This window comes from Gopherus flavomarginatus, chromosome 4 (genome assembly GCF_025201925.1).
Source record: "Gopherus flavomarginatus isolate rGopFla2 chromosome 4, rGopFla2.mat.asm, whole genome shotgun sequence".
NCBI lineage: Eukaryota > Metazoa > Chordata > Testudines > Testudinidae > Gopherus > Gopherus flavomarginatus.
In genome coordinates this window covers 135,337,789-135,350,793 of record NC_066620.1, presented here as the reverse complement: position 1 = coordinate 135,350,793, position 13,005 = coordinate 135,337,789, and the positions used below count along the sequence as shown (strand labels likewise).

The 13,005-nt window shown below is 38.8% G+C and overlaps 1 protein-coding gene across 4 annotated transcripts in view; it reads left to right on the top strand.

Annotated features, from left to right (window-relative positions):
• The window catches only part of CRYBG1 (crystallin beta-gamma domain containing 1), a 165,569-nt gene extending 153,059 nt beyond the window's left edge, over positions 1 to 12,510 (top strand). For all 4 annotated transcript variants that reach the window (XM_050951344.1, XM_050951346.1, XM_050951348.1 and 1 more), the window contains 4 exons: positions 3,392 to 3,515; positions 4,578 to 4,736; positions 7,510 to 7,672; positions 12,419 to 12,510. In XM_050951344.1, coding sequence (XP_050807301.1) covers positions 3,392 to 3,515; positions 4,578 to 4,736; positions 7,510 to 7,672; positions 12,419 to 12,507 — 535 coding nt within the window. In that variant the 3' untranslated portion in view covers positions 12,508 to 12,510. The remainder of the gene's footprint in view (positions 1 to 3,391; positions 3,516 to 4,577; positions 4,737 to 7,509; positions 7,673 to 12,418) is intronic.
• Positions 12,511 to 13,005: the final 495 nt, after the last annotated feature.

Here is a 13,005-nt window from a genome sequence, read left to right as displayed (position 1 = left end):
TAGTCCAGTATCCTATCTTCTGACAGTGGCCAGTGTTAGATGCTTCAAAGGGAATGAACAGAACAGGGCAATTTGTCCAGTGATCCATCCCCTTTTATCCATTCCCAGCTTCTGGCAGTCAGAGGTTTAGGGACACTCAGAGCATAGGATTGTGTCCCTGACCATCTTGGCAAATAGCTATTGATGGACCTACCCTCCATGAATGTATCTAATTCTTTTTTTAACCCAGTTAAACTTTTGGCCTTTACAGTATTCTCTAGGCACTATGGATAAGGTAAAGACAAATGACAACTTTTATTATTAGCCTGCTTCTAGTGAACTTGGTGGCAAAACGCCCATTGATTTTAGCAGTAGTAGGATCCAGCTCTTCAGTTATGAATTTCATTTCTTTAGTCAGTTTAAGGTAAAACGCTTAGGTCATTTTAAAAAAATTGAGTTTTCTAATTTAACACACACAGATAATTGTATGTGCAAAATTTGCACGCACACAAAATTAGAAGGTGGTGTGAGGTGATTTGAAAAGTCATCCTTTGATGTCTGAAAGTGATCACTACAATTAGACTACTCCTCTAGTGCCTGTCCTAATGTTAATGCCACCTCCAAATTACTCGCCTAAAACATACAATTAGTTGTAATTTTTTTGATTCAGTGAATCGCTTTTTCCAAAATGTGAATCTCTTCTTTGTGGTTTTTTTTTTGTTTTGGTTTTTTTTTTGGTTTCTTTATGATTTTAGCTTAAAAAACAACTATTTAAATGCAAACTCTGGTAGCGCAGCTTGTGGTTTGTTCATTACTGCCCTCAACTAGATGGTTTAGGTCAATCTTCTTCAGTCACCCTCATCTGACTGAGCTAGTAGGGATTTTTCTTTAGCCCACTGAGTAGAGGTTAGAAATTAAAGGTTATAAGTAGAGCTGTACAGAGGATAGGAATTCCATGTAACAAAGGATTTTGACGTTTGTCTTTGTTTTAGAAACTAAGCCTGTGCATTTCTTTGCGGGGAGGGGATTCATTTCAGGTCTATTGAAATGTTTTTTGTTTCTCTTATGCCTTATTTTATATTTTCTGATATATAATATAATGAATAACATTGACACAATTTTGCAACGTGTTACAACTTTGGAACTGCATTCTCTGGAGAGTAGTTCCATCAAAGCTTTTCCAACCAGCTCTCACCGCAAGTCTTTACCTCCATCTAGCTAGCAGATTGTGGCATCGCTGTGTATCCACAGATCATTAAGTGTGTCTGACTCTGGACTACACTGTAACTGTAATACGGTGCACTGGGCCTTTAAGGTTGACAAGGGAAACATCTTGGTCCAGCACTATCTCATGTTATGAAAAAGACAGGAAGTAATCTCAGGCAGTAGATAGCTTGGGAAGCACACCCAGCCTACTGCCTCTATTCATAATTGGACCAGGATAGTTTAAAAGTAGTACAACTTCTGTGTGTAGGCAAGTCCTAAGGACAGGAGCAGGTGTTCTTTTTGTTTAAAAGATCACTTGAAGGTACCTCATTATTATATTGAAAAGAAATTGGCTCAGTCTCTCCGAGCCAATAGGTACTGTATAGTTTTAGACCCATAACTTGACACTCATGTCTGTTATGCAACTCCCTTAATTATGGCTAGTTGAGGGGTGAGATTTCCATAACAAACTGACAGTCATTTCTTTGTGCAAATATTCAAGTACTTGCACTTTGATTGGCTAATTCCATTCCTCAACCAACCAGAATGGATCGATTTTGTTATTTCTCATTTTCTGTTTACAAGACATAGTCTGAGGCCAAAGGTCGATGTTTCTTGGCTAAGCTGTGGTGGTGGTTCAGTTAGTGGAAGTGTGCCCTCGATTATATGTGTGCTCCCTAATCTATTACTTAAATCCCTTTGTTTTGCATGTTCACAGCCTTCCGCGTTTCCTATCCAGATGCCATACATTGTATAAATGGCTGTGTCAGCTGCTGAACCTCCTTCCCACCAATGCCAGGTTTCTCTGTCTCCCTCCCCCTGCTCCTTCTTGCCCCTGGAACAGAGGCATAGCCTTCCTTTTCCCCAGGAAAGGTTATGTCTACACTTGAAACGTTACAGATGCTGTAGTGCTTCTGTACAGACACTACCTATGCCGATGGGAGGTTCTCCTCCTGGCATAGGTAATCCATCTCCCTGAGAGATGGCAGCTAGATGGACAGAAGAATTCTTCCATTGACTTAGCGCTATTTACACCGGGAGTTAGGTTGGTATAGCTACCTCTCTCAGGCTGTGGATTTTTCACACCTTGAGAGACGTAGCTATACCGATGGAAACTCCTAGTGTAGACCAGGCATCAGAGTGATTCATTTTAAAATTAAATGATCTAGGGGTAGATGAGTGATGGGCTGGGGAGGAGTTTAGAAATTAAGGCAGCGACCACATTTATTGTAGGCATGTCATGGAGGACTACTGAGGAGCCAGTCACAGGAGAGAGATTTTCAGGCAGATGGTACAGAGAAATCTATGTAATCACTGTAAGGTTATTGAAAATGTATGTCTATCTCATGCTCCCACCTAATCAGAGTGCAGGGAATTGTGTACATAAAAGGGAACTAGACAACTGCCCTGCACTCTGGCCCATTTCAGAGTAATACAAAATACTGAACGCATTCACACATGCTGTTTTGTCTGATACAGTATTTTTGCAGCGAAAGGGGCAAATTCTGGCAGGATACTGCAAATATAAGGCTGCCAGAAAATCTGTGCACATTGTGTAGAGTGCCAGGCTGAACTTTTCCATCCCAATCCTGGCACTATCCTACTTTCCACCTTTCCCCTGCCAATAAAAAATAAAAATCCTGGAGAGGGACATCCTAAGATAGGACATAGGTGACAGGCGCGTGTGTTCGTGCGTACAACTCCCCCCGTAGTGCAGTTGTCCCTATTTAACCCAAAGCCCTCTGCTAGCAGTTCTCATCTGCATGTGTTGTTGATAGGGAGTCCCTGCAAGCCAGTAAAAACATGACTGCTTTTGCAGCATATTTACACACCCATTTTGGTTGACCACACTGGGTGTTTCCTGAAATGGCGCCATTATACATAAAAATATTATACTTCATGCTCTCTCTAACCTATGAAAATGCTTTATTTCTTTTTGGTGTGTGATTTATAAATGAAAATATTTTAAAATTTGAGCACAAATCTACTAATGCTCGAAATGAGATAATTATATTATTTTGGAGACCACTTAAAAAGAAATATGGTCCTGGTAGTTAGCCCAACTAACTTAAGCACTACTTTTTTGTGACACAAATTTATATCTAAAATATCACTTCTTACAATTTCAGAAGCAGTATTTAATTGACTTTAATACAGATGATGCTTGACAGTTAATAAACATGAAAGTATATTTTGTTTTTTTCAGGTGGATAATCTATGAATACAGTAATTACAGAGGGCGCCAGATGTTGTTGTCACCAAATGAAATCCCAGACTGGCGTAAATTAAGTGGCTGTCACCAGATAGGTTCTCTACGACCTTTATTACAGGTGAGAGAGGCTGTGGTCTACTTTGGGGCCTGACAGTTTGCATGAGATCCTCTTTATAGACTTTCTGTATTTTTTATTGCCAAGCTTATCTGATAGTCAGTAATTGTTTCTGGTACTGCACAGTCAAAGGTAACATTAAACAGCAGAAATAGCAAACATGGAAGGAGGTTCGCTTCAGAATTTTATCTTCAGTAATGCTGATGCTGATTGTGCCATTTGGCTTCACAGTACTACCTCCCAAAGTCTGAATTGTCTACCATGCACACATTAAACTAAATATGTTATTTTTGAGCAACTTACTTTGACTGAATTACAACAACCAGTCAAGATTCTTAACTTCCCACTGGTCACAAGCATTCTGATATCTGTGCTATCATGTACTAGTCTCAGAAATTTGGGAAATGAAGCTGTTAGTTTCTTGGATACTTCAACCAGAGGCACTTTCATTTGTGTTGATATTAAAACAAAAAACAAATCCATTCTCTGTTTATATTATAAACTCTTAAATGCACAATTTGACTTGTGAATATAATGTATAGAGTACTGTCATGTTTTTTTAGAAGTATTCGCTAATTTGAGGGCAAGTGCCATAACTGCTTAGATTCTCATGCTTAGACTATCCTGTCATGTCCTAACATCAGTAGTGAATATTGAACCAGTTTTTATTGAGAAATAACTTTCTGTAGTTCATGAATCACTTATGTTTTGAATTACTAGAACTGGGCTAGAAATTAAAGAAGTGCCTGTTACCTATAATGAATGTATTGGCTCCCTCTCCTAGAGCTGTCCTTTTCAGGCCTGCTCCTGAACTGCTTAGCATTATGCAGAGTGAGGATAAATGCATTTTGATTGCTCTATCTAAGGTACTGACGCAGATAGAGAACTTTCAGAATCTGGTTTTCCTTAGAAATTTTCTTTTTTAAAATGTCCTCAGAGGAAATCAAGTCTAAGGGACAAAGGCCCCAACTGTACCACTGAGTAGTGGTTACTCTGAGGTTAACCAGAAGCACTATGTGTTCCTGCATTCAAGAGTGTAGCTAAAGAGCTATGTTGTTTTCATAGAAACGTGTATACTTCAGACTTCATAACAAGGAAACTGGAAAGTTCATGTCAGCTGATGGAAATGTGGATGATTTGAGTCTTCTCAGAATACGGGTTACAGAAGATAGTAGATCAGATGACCAGATCTGGGTTTATCAAGACGGATTCATTAAATGCAGGGTGAGGTTTAAACTTCATTGTTTTTAAGCATCCAGACTGATGTTTCTTGAAGACAATCTTTACATCTGATAAGATTTTGTGATTCAGAATCCTTTTCAGGCTTGACAGAAACATAGAATCTTTGTTTCATTTAAAAATATTTTGTATTAAAAAGTTCCCATTGAATGTTAGTTTAGTTTAGTTTGTGAAACAAACACACCATGTACTTTTGACTTTCCAAAATTTACTTCTGTTCTGTCTTCCTTTCTTCTTTCTTCGCCATGTCTCACTCTTCTCTAGTTCAGCTGAAACATAATTTTTATTTCTTTTCCTTAAGCTCATTCTCTTTTGGGATGATATAAATATCTTATAACAAACAGTGTATCAGCTGATGGTCACAAATAAGAGTATATTCTGTTTTTCTTTAACTGAGTTAAAACACATTGGATATTTGAGTCCAACATGTTTGATCTGGGTGTTTCTGCTTGTTGAAGAACATTCGAGTCAGACATACAATTGAGTCCATAATATGATGTCTTTATGCATTGTTTTCCCTCTATCTGTGTCCTCTTTCTCCCTCCATAAAAATGTCAATTAAAATATCAAAACAGGGAAAGCTTTTAAAATATGGACCTTCCTGATAATTTCCCTTTTCAACTATACCAGGGGTTCTCAAACTGGGGGTCGAGACCCCTCAGGGGGTTGTGAGGTCATTACATGTGGGGTCGTGAGTTGTCAACCTCCACCCCAAACCCCACATGCCTCCAGCATTTATAACGGTGTTAAATATATTAAAAAGAATGCTTAATTTGTTGGGGAGGGGGGTTGCAGTCAGAGGCTTGCGATGTGAATGGGGTTGCCGGTAAAAAAGGTTTGAGATCCACTGAACTACACCCTTATTAAAATTGTTTGCAGAAGTCAGTATTTGGACAGTTATTGTGTTGAAGGTTACACTCGGGAGTTAAGGTATTTGGCATTCCAGTAAGATGAAATGGCAAAGCCCTAAAAATCTTCTTGCTGATGCAAATTATTGCTATAGACTTTGGCTTCTGACTAAGGCCTTGATCCCTCTGCAGACTTAAACATGTGCTTAACTTGGTGCATTATAAGTAGTGCCATCGAGGTCAGTGGCATTACTCATACTGCATAAAGTAAAACATGCATTAGTCTGTGCAGGAATTGGGGTCTTAAGTGAATCAAATTAATTTAATATGGTGAATCTGCTTGAGTGCAAAGAATCATGTCACCTATTTCATAAGGTTGTATAAATTCAATAGAGCCATTTTGTAAAGGGAGCAATTTCTCTCCATAACTCTCTGTTAATTATGCTTGAGGGGCAAATCTTCCTCTTTTCAATTAACAGAGGTAGTGTTTGGACATGCACAGAATAGACGCTCTCATAAAAAGGAATTATGTAGACTGTAAAAATGAGGCCAAGTGAGCTAACAGTTTTAACAACATCACGTGCAAAATATTTTCCTCATGATGGTAGTTCTGTCTCAAACTGAAGATATTACTACTTGAGCAGTGTTGCAATATGGCTATGGATGGGTGTTCTCAGTCCTCTCATTTCAACATAATCAACCCATTTGATTTATTCCAAATAAAACTTATGGCATGTAGAGAATTCATGGGAATGCAGCTTTTGCTGTACTACAGTCATGTAGTTTAACTAGCAAAAGCTTAGGATGGCTACATTACTTGCAATAATGACTAAGTTATGCCATTGCTCTTTAGAAGTGCAAATGAAAGCTCTATACCATACTGCCAGTGTGCTCTGACACATTGTATATATTGAAAAACAAAGGAGGATAAAAAAAGACTATTAGGACTATTTGTGAGTTCCTGTAAAGCCAGGTTGCCTTATACCCTGAGTCACAATAAGGAGCCATGCCCTAGGCATCCAGGAAGCAGCTCAAGACTTTCCAAGCTAGCTAAGTGACAACTGGTGAGTTGCTGTAAGACTCATTCTGTGGTAGCTGGAGGGAGCAGGGGAGTATTTTACGGAGTCACTCCCTGGCTGGCAGAATAGAGAGAAGGAAATGGTGATTTAGTGCAACTTCTGTGTGAGTGTTGAATCTTTGCTGGTTTAGCAGGGAGAAATTACTAGATTAGAGTACAAGTGAGAAGTTCAGAGGTACAGAATGAAGTAAATATATTCCAAGACCTGCAATTTATTCTTAGCTTCTGAAAGAAAAGTAGCTTGTAATCCATGTTGTCAGGACCACATGTTAAGCAATTTGCTATCTACAGGAGTCTTATGGTAATAGTCAACATTGGAAATAATTTTTTATACAAAATAACGTATCCTATTCGGCATTGTTAATGCCTAGTATTGACTTGTGGCCAGTAATGCAAATACTGGTGATGTAGTAGGTGGGGAAGGAATATTGCAAGAGTGCTGCTGTACCCAGAGGCTGGTAAAAATTGAGAACTACAGAGGTCATACCCCAAAAAGAATTGTGTTAGCCCATTTTCAAAGATCCCTTTGCTTAGTCTAAAACAGCTTCAGTGTTTCTCTCAAATGAATCTGTTTTGCTAGTCCTCTGTAGTAAAAAGAAAAGGATCACAATGGAGGCTGCCATCAGAAAGCGGATCATTGGGAAAATAAGGAGCCTAGAGTCGAATGTGGGTGAAACCCTTTCCATTACCAACAGAGGAAGAGTGATGACAAGAACCACAATCTCCTGCCTATGCCCTCCGTCCATGACGAGAAAACCTGGGGTACAGATATTAGGGTAGCTGTAGAAACAAGGCCCCTTGACTAACTGCTGTTGTCTCTTCAATGATACAGATGGCTGAGGATTGCTGCTTGACAATTGTAGGAAACCTTATAACTCCTGGCTCTAAACTAGGCCTATCACTCAAGAAGAATGAAGACAAGCAATATTGGTGTGTTAATCCTGATGGCAGGATCCATAGCAAAATGAAACCAACATTAGTTTTAGATATCAAAGGTAAGAACCTGTTGCCTTTCGGTGTGATTTTAATTAAACAACGTTTATGGTGGACTATGTGCTGAAAGTGTTTCTATAGATTAAGGATAGCTTTATAGTTCATAGATTTTAATCTGGGATCTGTCGGGACTGTTCTGATCATCTAGTATGAACTTGTGCATTACAAAGAATATAGGATGTCACCCTGTTATTCAGATACCTAGCTCAATAGCCCATGGGATTTTATCTGTTTTGTGTTTCTTCATGGCCCCTACATGCATGTGTAAGTATGCAGAAATCCCTCATTGTTCTTACTATTTAAACTTAACGATATACGTAAAACACTTCAATATAAAATTGTGATTTCTTTTCTTCAGCACATTTTTCTTCAGTTTTTATTTGTATGGAGTGAATTTTCTAACACATGCAGACTTGCAGTACAAAAGGACAAATCATTTAAAAATAGCTATTCCTTTAAAGCTAAAACATAATTAACATTAGACCAACCTGAGATCTGTATTTCTTATTATATATTTTGCAGCTGCTTTTGTTATACCATTTTAAGATTGTTTCATTTAGATGTTATCCTTGCTCTGTCCTTGTGATTTCATAGGCAACCCACAGGTATGATAAGCAGCAGAACTAACAGCTCACCATTGTTGTTTTCTCATCCAATATAACTAGTTTTCTCCAGTTTACTCACATTACTTCTCTTTTAAAGCAAATACTATCTCCCCAAAACACCACTTGTTAACTTTACTCATTAAAACCAATTTTGAAATAATGGTGTGATATTAATTGGAATAGCTGTTACAAATACAAAATAACCTGAGTAAACTATTAGTGCTTTATTGAGACAAACATGGAAAGTGTTGGCAGAAATGTGACGATAGGGTTATGCAATGTTTGCCTATATAGTTCCTGTCGCAGACAAGCACGATCAGTTTTTTCTTCCACGAGTACTAAAATTAACTCACAATTTTAACTGTGTAATCCCTAATCCTGCTACAGCCAGATGGAGGAATTTTTATTCCCCATAAGGAAAAGTGTAATTATTAATTACAAGTTTATCAAAAAGGTCCAGTTCAGGAAGTGTCTTTATTTAATAACTACACTGTGAAGAATTTTTTGAATTTTAATTGAGCCACTAGACAAAGACAAAAGATATTAGTATACTGGCTCATCTTCAACTAAACATTTTAAAAAGCATGTAATGTACTTCGAGTGAATACTTGAAAACTGCCTAATTGCAGAATACCATACTGAATAGCTCCAAAAGGGAAAATGTAGATCTAGAGAGACAGAGATCTAAATGGCTAGCTCACATTAGAAAATACAGTATCTATGTATTTGTTCTCTTTCTGATTTTAAACTGCCAAGCCCAAAAGTAGAAGGGCAGAGATCCTAAAAATTTTTTTAAAAAAAGTTCTAAGATGAAATGTGAGGAGGAATACACAGCCTTTTAGTTTGTTTATGCAACTCTGACAATTGTAAATACACTTCTACCCCGATATAACGCTGTCCTCAGGAGCCAAAAAATCTTATCGTGTTATAGCTGAAGCCGTGTTATATCAAACTTGCTTTGGCCTCGAGCACTTCCCCAGAGCGCTGCTTTTCTGCGTTATATGAGAATTCCTGTTATATCGGGGTAGAGGTGTAGTAATAAAATGTAACCTGAGTAAAATAGCCTCCCATGCTGGTTTAAATCAGGAGAAACTGCAGTGGAATTACACTGAATCAGAATTGGTCCAAAGACAAAGAAATTTATCATGATGTTCTGCTAGAGCAAGTGCAGTTGGCTGAGGTGCTTGAGCCCAGTCTCCAGTGGCAGGGAGTTCTAGGGTGAGGGTCATCTTCTCTGGGAATTGCTTCCATGGGGGTCTGGACAGAGACAGATTATACTGGCTTGCAGGGCACAGTGAAAAGCCTGTCTCTTTTCTCAGGCATTAGTCCAAGGAGTTGGTATGTAGACTGTGGAATATTGTTTATAATGGGGTCATCTTTCCCCTTCTACCTACAAAAGGTGAAGTTACAAGTATTTGTTATATGCAGTGTTGTTGTAGCTGTGTCAGTCCCAGATATTAGAGAGACAAGGTGGATGAGGTGTAATATGTTTTCTTGGACCAACTCTGTCGGTGAGAAAGACAAGGTCACCCACCTTGTCTCTTCCCCAAGTATTTGTTGTTACATGATGTACATGTGCTTTGTGGAAGGACCTATTTTATATTTACTGTATCAGAAAAATGAATAGATTTAGTAGCTGGTTCAGGTAATTTAATAAAAACTGTCTCTAATCCTTCCACATTGGTCAACCACCATTAAAGCCAAATAATCAACCATTTATTTTTCAGCCCTAACACATTCTTTAGCAAATAAACTTACCTTATATACTCATTCATTAACCTGTTCATTTATAAGCCAACCCCCCAAAATGGTTCAGTAAAAATATCAAAAACTGTATGACCCTTTCATAAGCCGACCTTATATTTCAGGGGTTGACAAACTCTGGCTCCTAGCCCATTATGGTAAGCCGCTAGCGGGCCTGGACGTTTTGTTTACCTGGAGCGTTCACAGGCACAGAGCCCCTCAGCTCCCAGTGTTCACGGTTTGCATTTCCCAGCCAATGGGAGCTGCGGGAAGTGGCACGCCACTTCCCGCAGCTCCCATTGGCTGGGAATGGTAAACCGCGGCCACAGGGAGCTGAGGGGCTCCATGCTGCAGACGCTCCAGGTAAACAGAGACAATGTATTAGATATTCAATTCAATGATTCCATAGAGTTTTTAAAATCATCAGATTTTGGTGTAGACCCATTTATAAGCCAACCTCTGCTCTTTGATGTCACTTTTTTACCAAAAATATTCAGCTTATAAATGAGTATATACGGTACTTGTTCAAAATGTATGATAATGGTGCCATCTTATGGGTGCACTGAAATAGTGCATGGCAGTGATATTTGCCCCTAATAACCACATACTTATCCTTTTAAATATCTGGCTTTCCTTCTATTTCAGGTACTGTCTCATACATAGTTACATTCCAGCATGCATACATTTAAGAATATTTTGCCATGATGATTACTTATGAACTGTACTTTAGAAGCACTTCTTAATTATTTCCTGTGGCCAAAATTTTTTGTTTTGTTTTGTTTTTTTTTGTTTGGTAGATCGTCCTATGTCTCAACAGAATAACATAGCAGTAACAGAGCCCTTTCACTGATCTCAACCTGACTACACTTCCCCACTGCTCAGGTCTCCCTTGGCACTGGCAGTACAAGTCTTATATCTGCTGTGCTACCTTTGTCTGGCCCTATGCCATCCACCCTAGCTGGGGTGGGGGGAAATTGCTGCTGCTCCAGAAGGCAGAAGCTTGTTCTTCTCCTATCCCAAGTTCTGCTTTTCTAAGAAGGCAACATGCCGCAGTGAGCAATGGATGACAGCTCTGTCACACAGAATTCAGCTACCACAAAGTGATTGCAGAGTGGAGAGACAGTTCTGTGGCATAGAGGATACTTTTGAGTACCTGCTCTTTGCTCCAGCTCTTTCCACCAGCTTGGGCTTCTCTCCACATTGCGCTGATGTGGAAAGCATAGGGCCATGAATATGTGGAGCTCACTAGGGAGATAGAAATTGACATGCAAGTGCCTAAAGGCATTTGTTTCTCTAGAAGAATGCATCTCTGTGAATAGGAAGAATAGACTTTTCTTGAGTGAATGAATGAACATTTTCTTCATTGGCTATCAGTCCACTCAAACACCTGCTAATGACAGATATGTGGCATTATATGAATACAGCATGAAGAAATAAATGCTTGGGTGCTGTGTTAGTCACTAACCGATTGCATGTTTTGCAAGAGAAATTTCCTTGCCCTAGAGGCTAAGGCTTCCCATCAGTGGGAGCTCTAGACTGATAATCTGTATTAGTGACCACTTATGTAGTAGACAACTAGATCTATCCATTTACTGTCTTCAGGAGAGAGAAAATAACATCAGGTGTCATTGAAATAGTGCAAATATAGGGACATGATTTGTGTTGCAATTCAGTTAGACATTAAATATATACACCCATATTAATAACATTGAATCACTTGATGATTACCTGTTCATTCCCTCTGGGGCACCTGGCATTGGCCACTATCGGAAGACCGGATACTGGGCTAGATAGACCTTTGGTCTGACCCAGGATAGCCATTCTTATGTGTTTAAATGCATTATAGTAAGAGTGCACCAGCTGAAGGCAAATAGCTGTGGTTATTTATGAATACTGACAACCATAAAGGCTATTGTGGCCTGTGCTAAAATTGCTGTGTTCTGCTGGCCAACAGCATTTATTTTATACTGAGTACTCCTTAGCTAGCCTTTGGAGGCCAGTTAATCATTGGATGGCTAGCACATTGGAATTGAGGGGCAGCATTTGATTATTGGAAGGTGAGAGTCCTGATCCAGTCACCCTCATCGGACATCTTTGTCCTACTCTCTCCTTCACACACAACAGCAGGAGGTGCACAACTCAGGCACCAAGTAGGGAGGCAGATAAGCTCGCTCTTCTGCACTTCCTAAGGGAGTGAGGAGGCAGTGTAGGTATGGCGGAAGTACTGAAGATGAGACTATACTCCTTTACTTTACCTCCGTTTAAAAAGGTGCATGTGTGATTTACGTGTCTTTGGCATGTATCATCAGAGTGGCTCTGAAACATTTACAATACAGCAGCCTCAATCCAACAGTTTCAGTGATTTTTCATATTTCATTTTCTTTTTAAATTTCTTCTTAGGGGGCACACAATATGATCAAAATCATGTTGTTGTTAACACGGTTAATGAACAGAAGCCAACTCAGTGTTGGGAAGCCTTAGTTCTGTAAATCCAGACAGTTCTGTCAATTGGAGAGAAATTATAACATCATTATGGACAATCCAACTAACGTGGCCGTCTTCGAAGAAGAGAGATGATCTCTGTCCTGCCTTCACAATAATCGTAAGCACAAGTGACAGAATAGATTCAGCTCTAAGCACTAATTCAATGTTTGTGTTTTACTGGATGTTAACCCATATAACTATATTGACCAATTTTTGTAACTGCTCCCTACTGTTTATTTTTTATTAATTTTTTTAAATGTTAAAGTCCCCCTCCCAAGCAGCAATTTCATGTCAGTGATTAATTGCTAATACAGAATATATTAGTGTGATTTTAAATTATTTCTACAGATGTTTTTATCAGGAAAAAAGTATAAACTATTATATTGAGAGATAATTAGATAAAACTTATCCCACAAAAGATTGAAGTGCAACATATATGGAAGGGGGAGGGTTATGCAAAGTAGATGGAGCTTTGTAGTAATATATTGGAGTATTCATCTCCT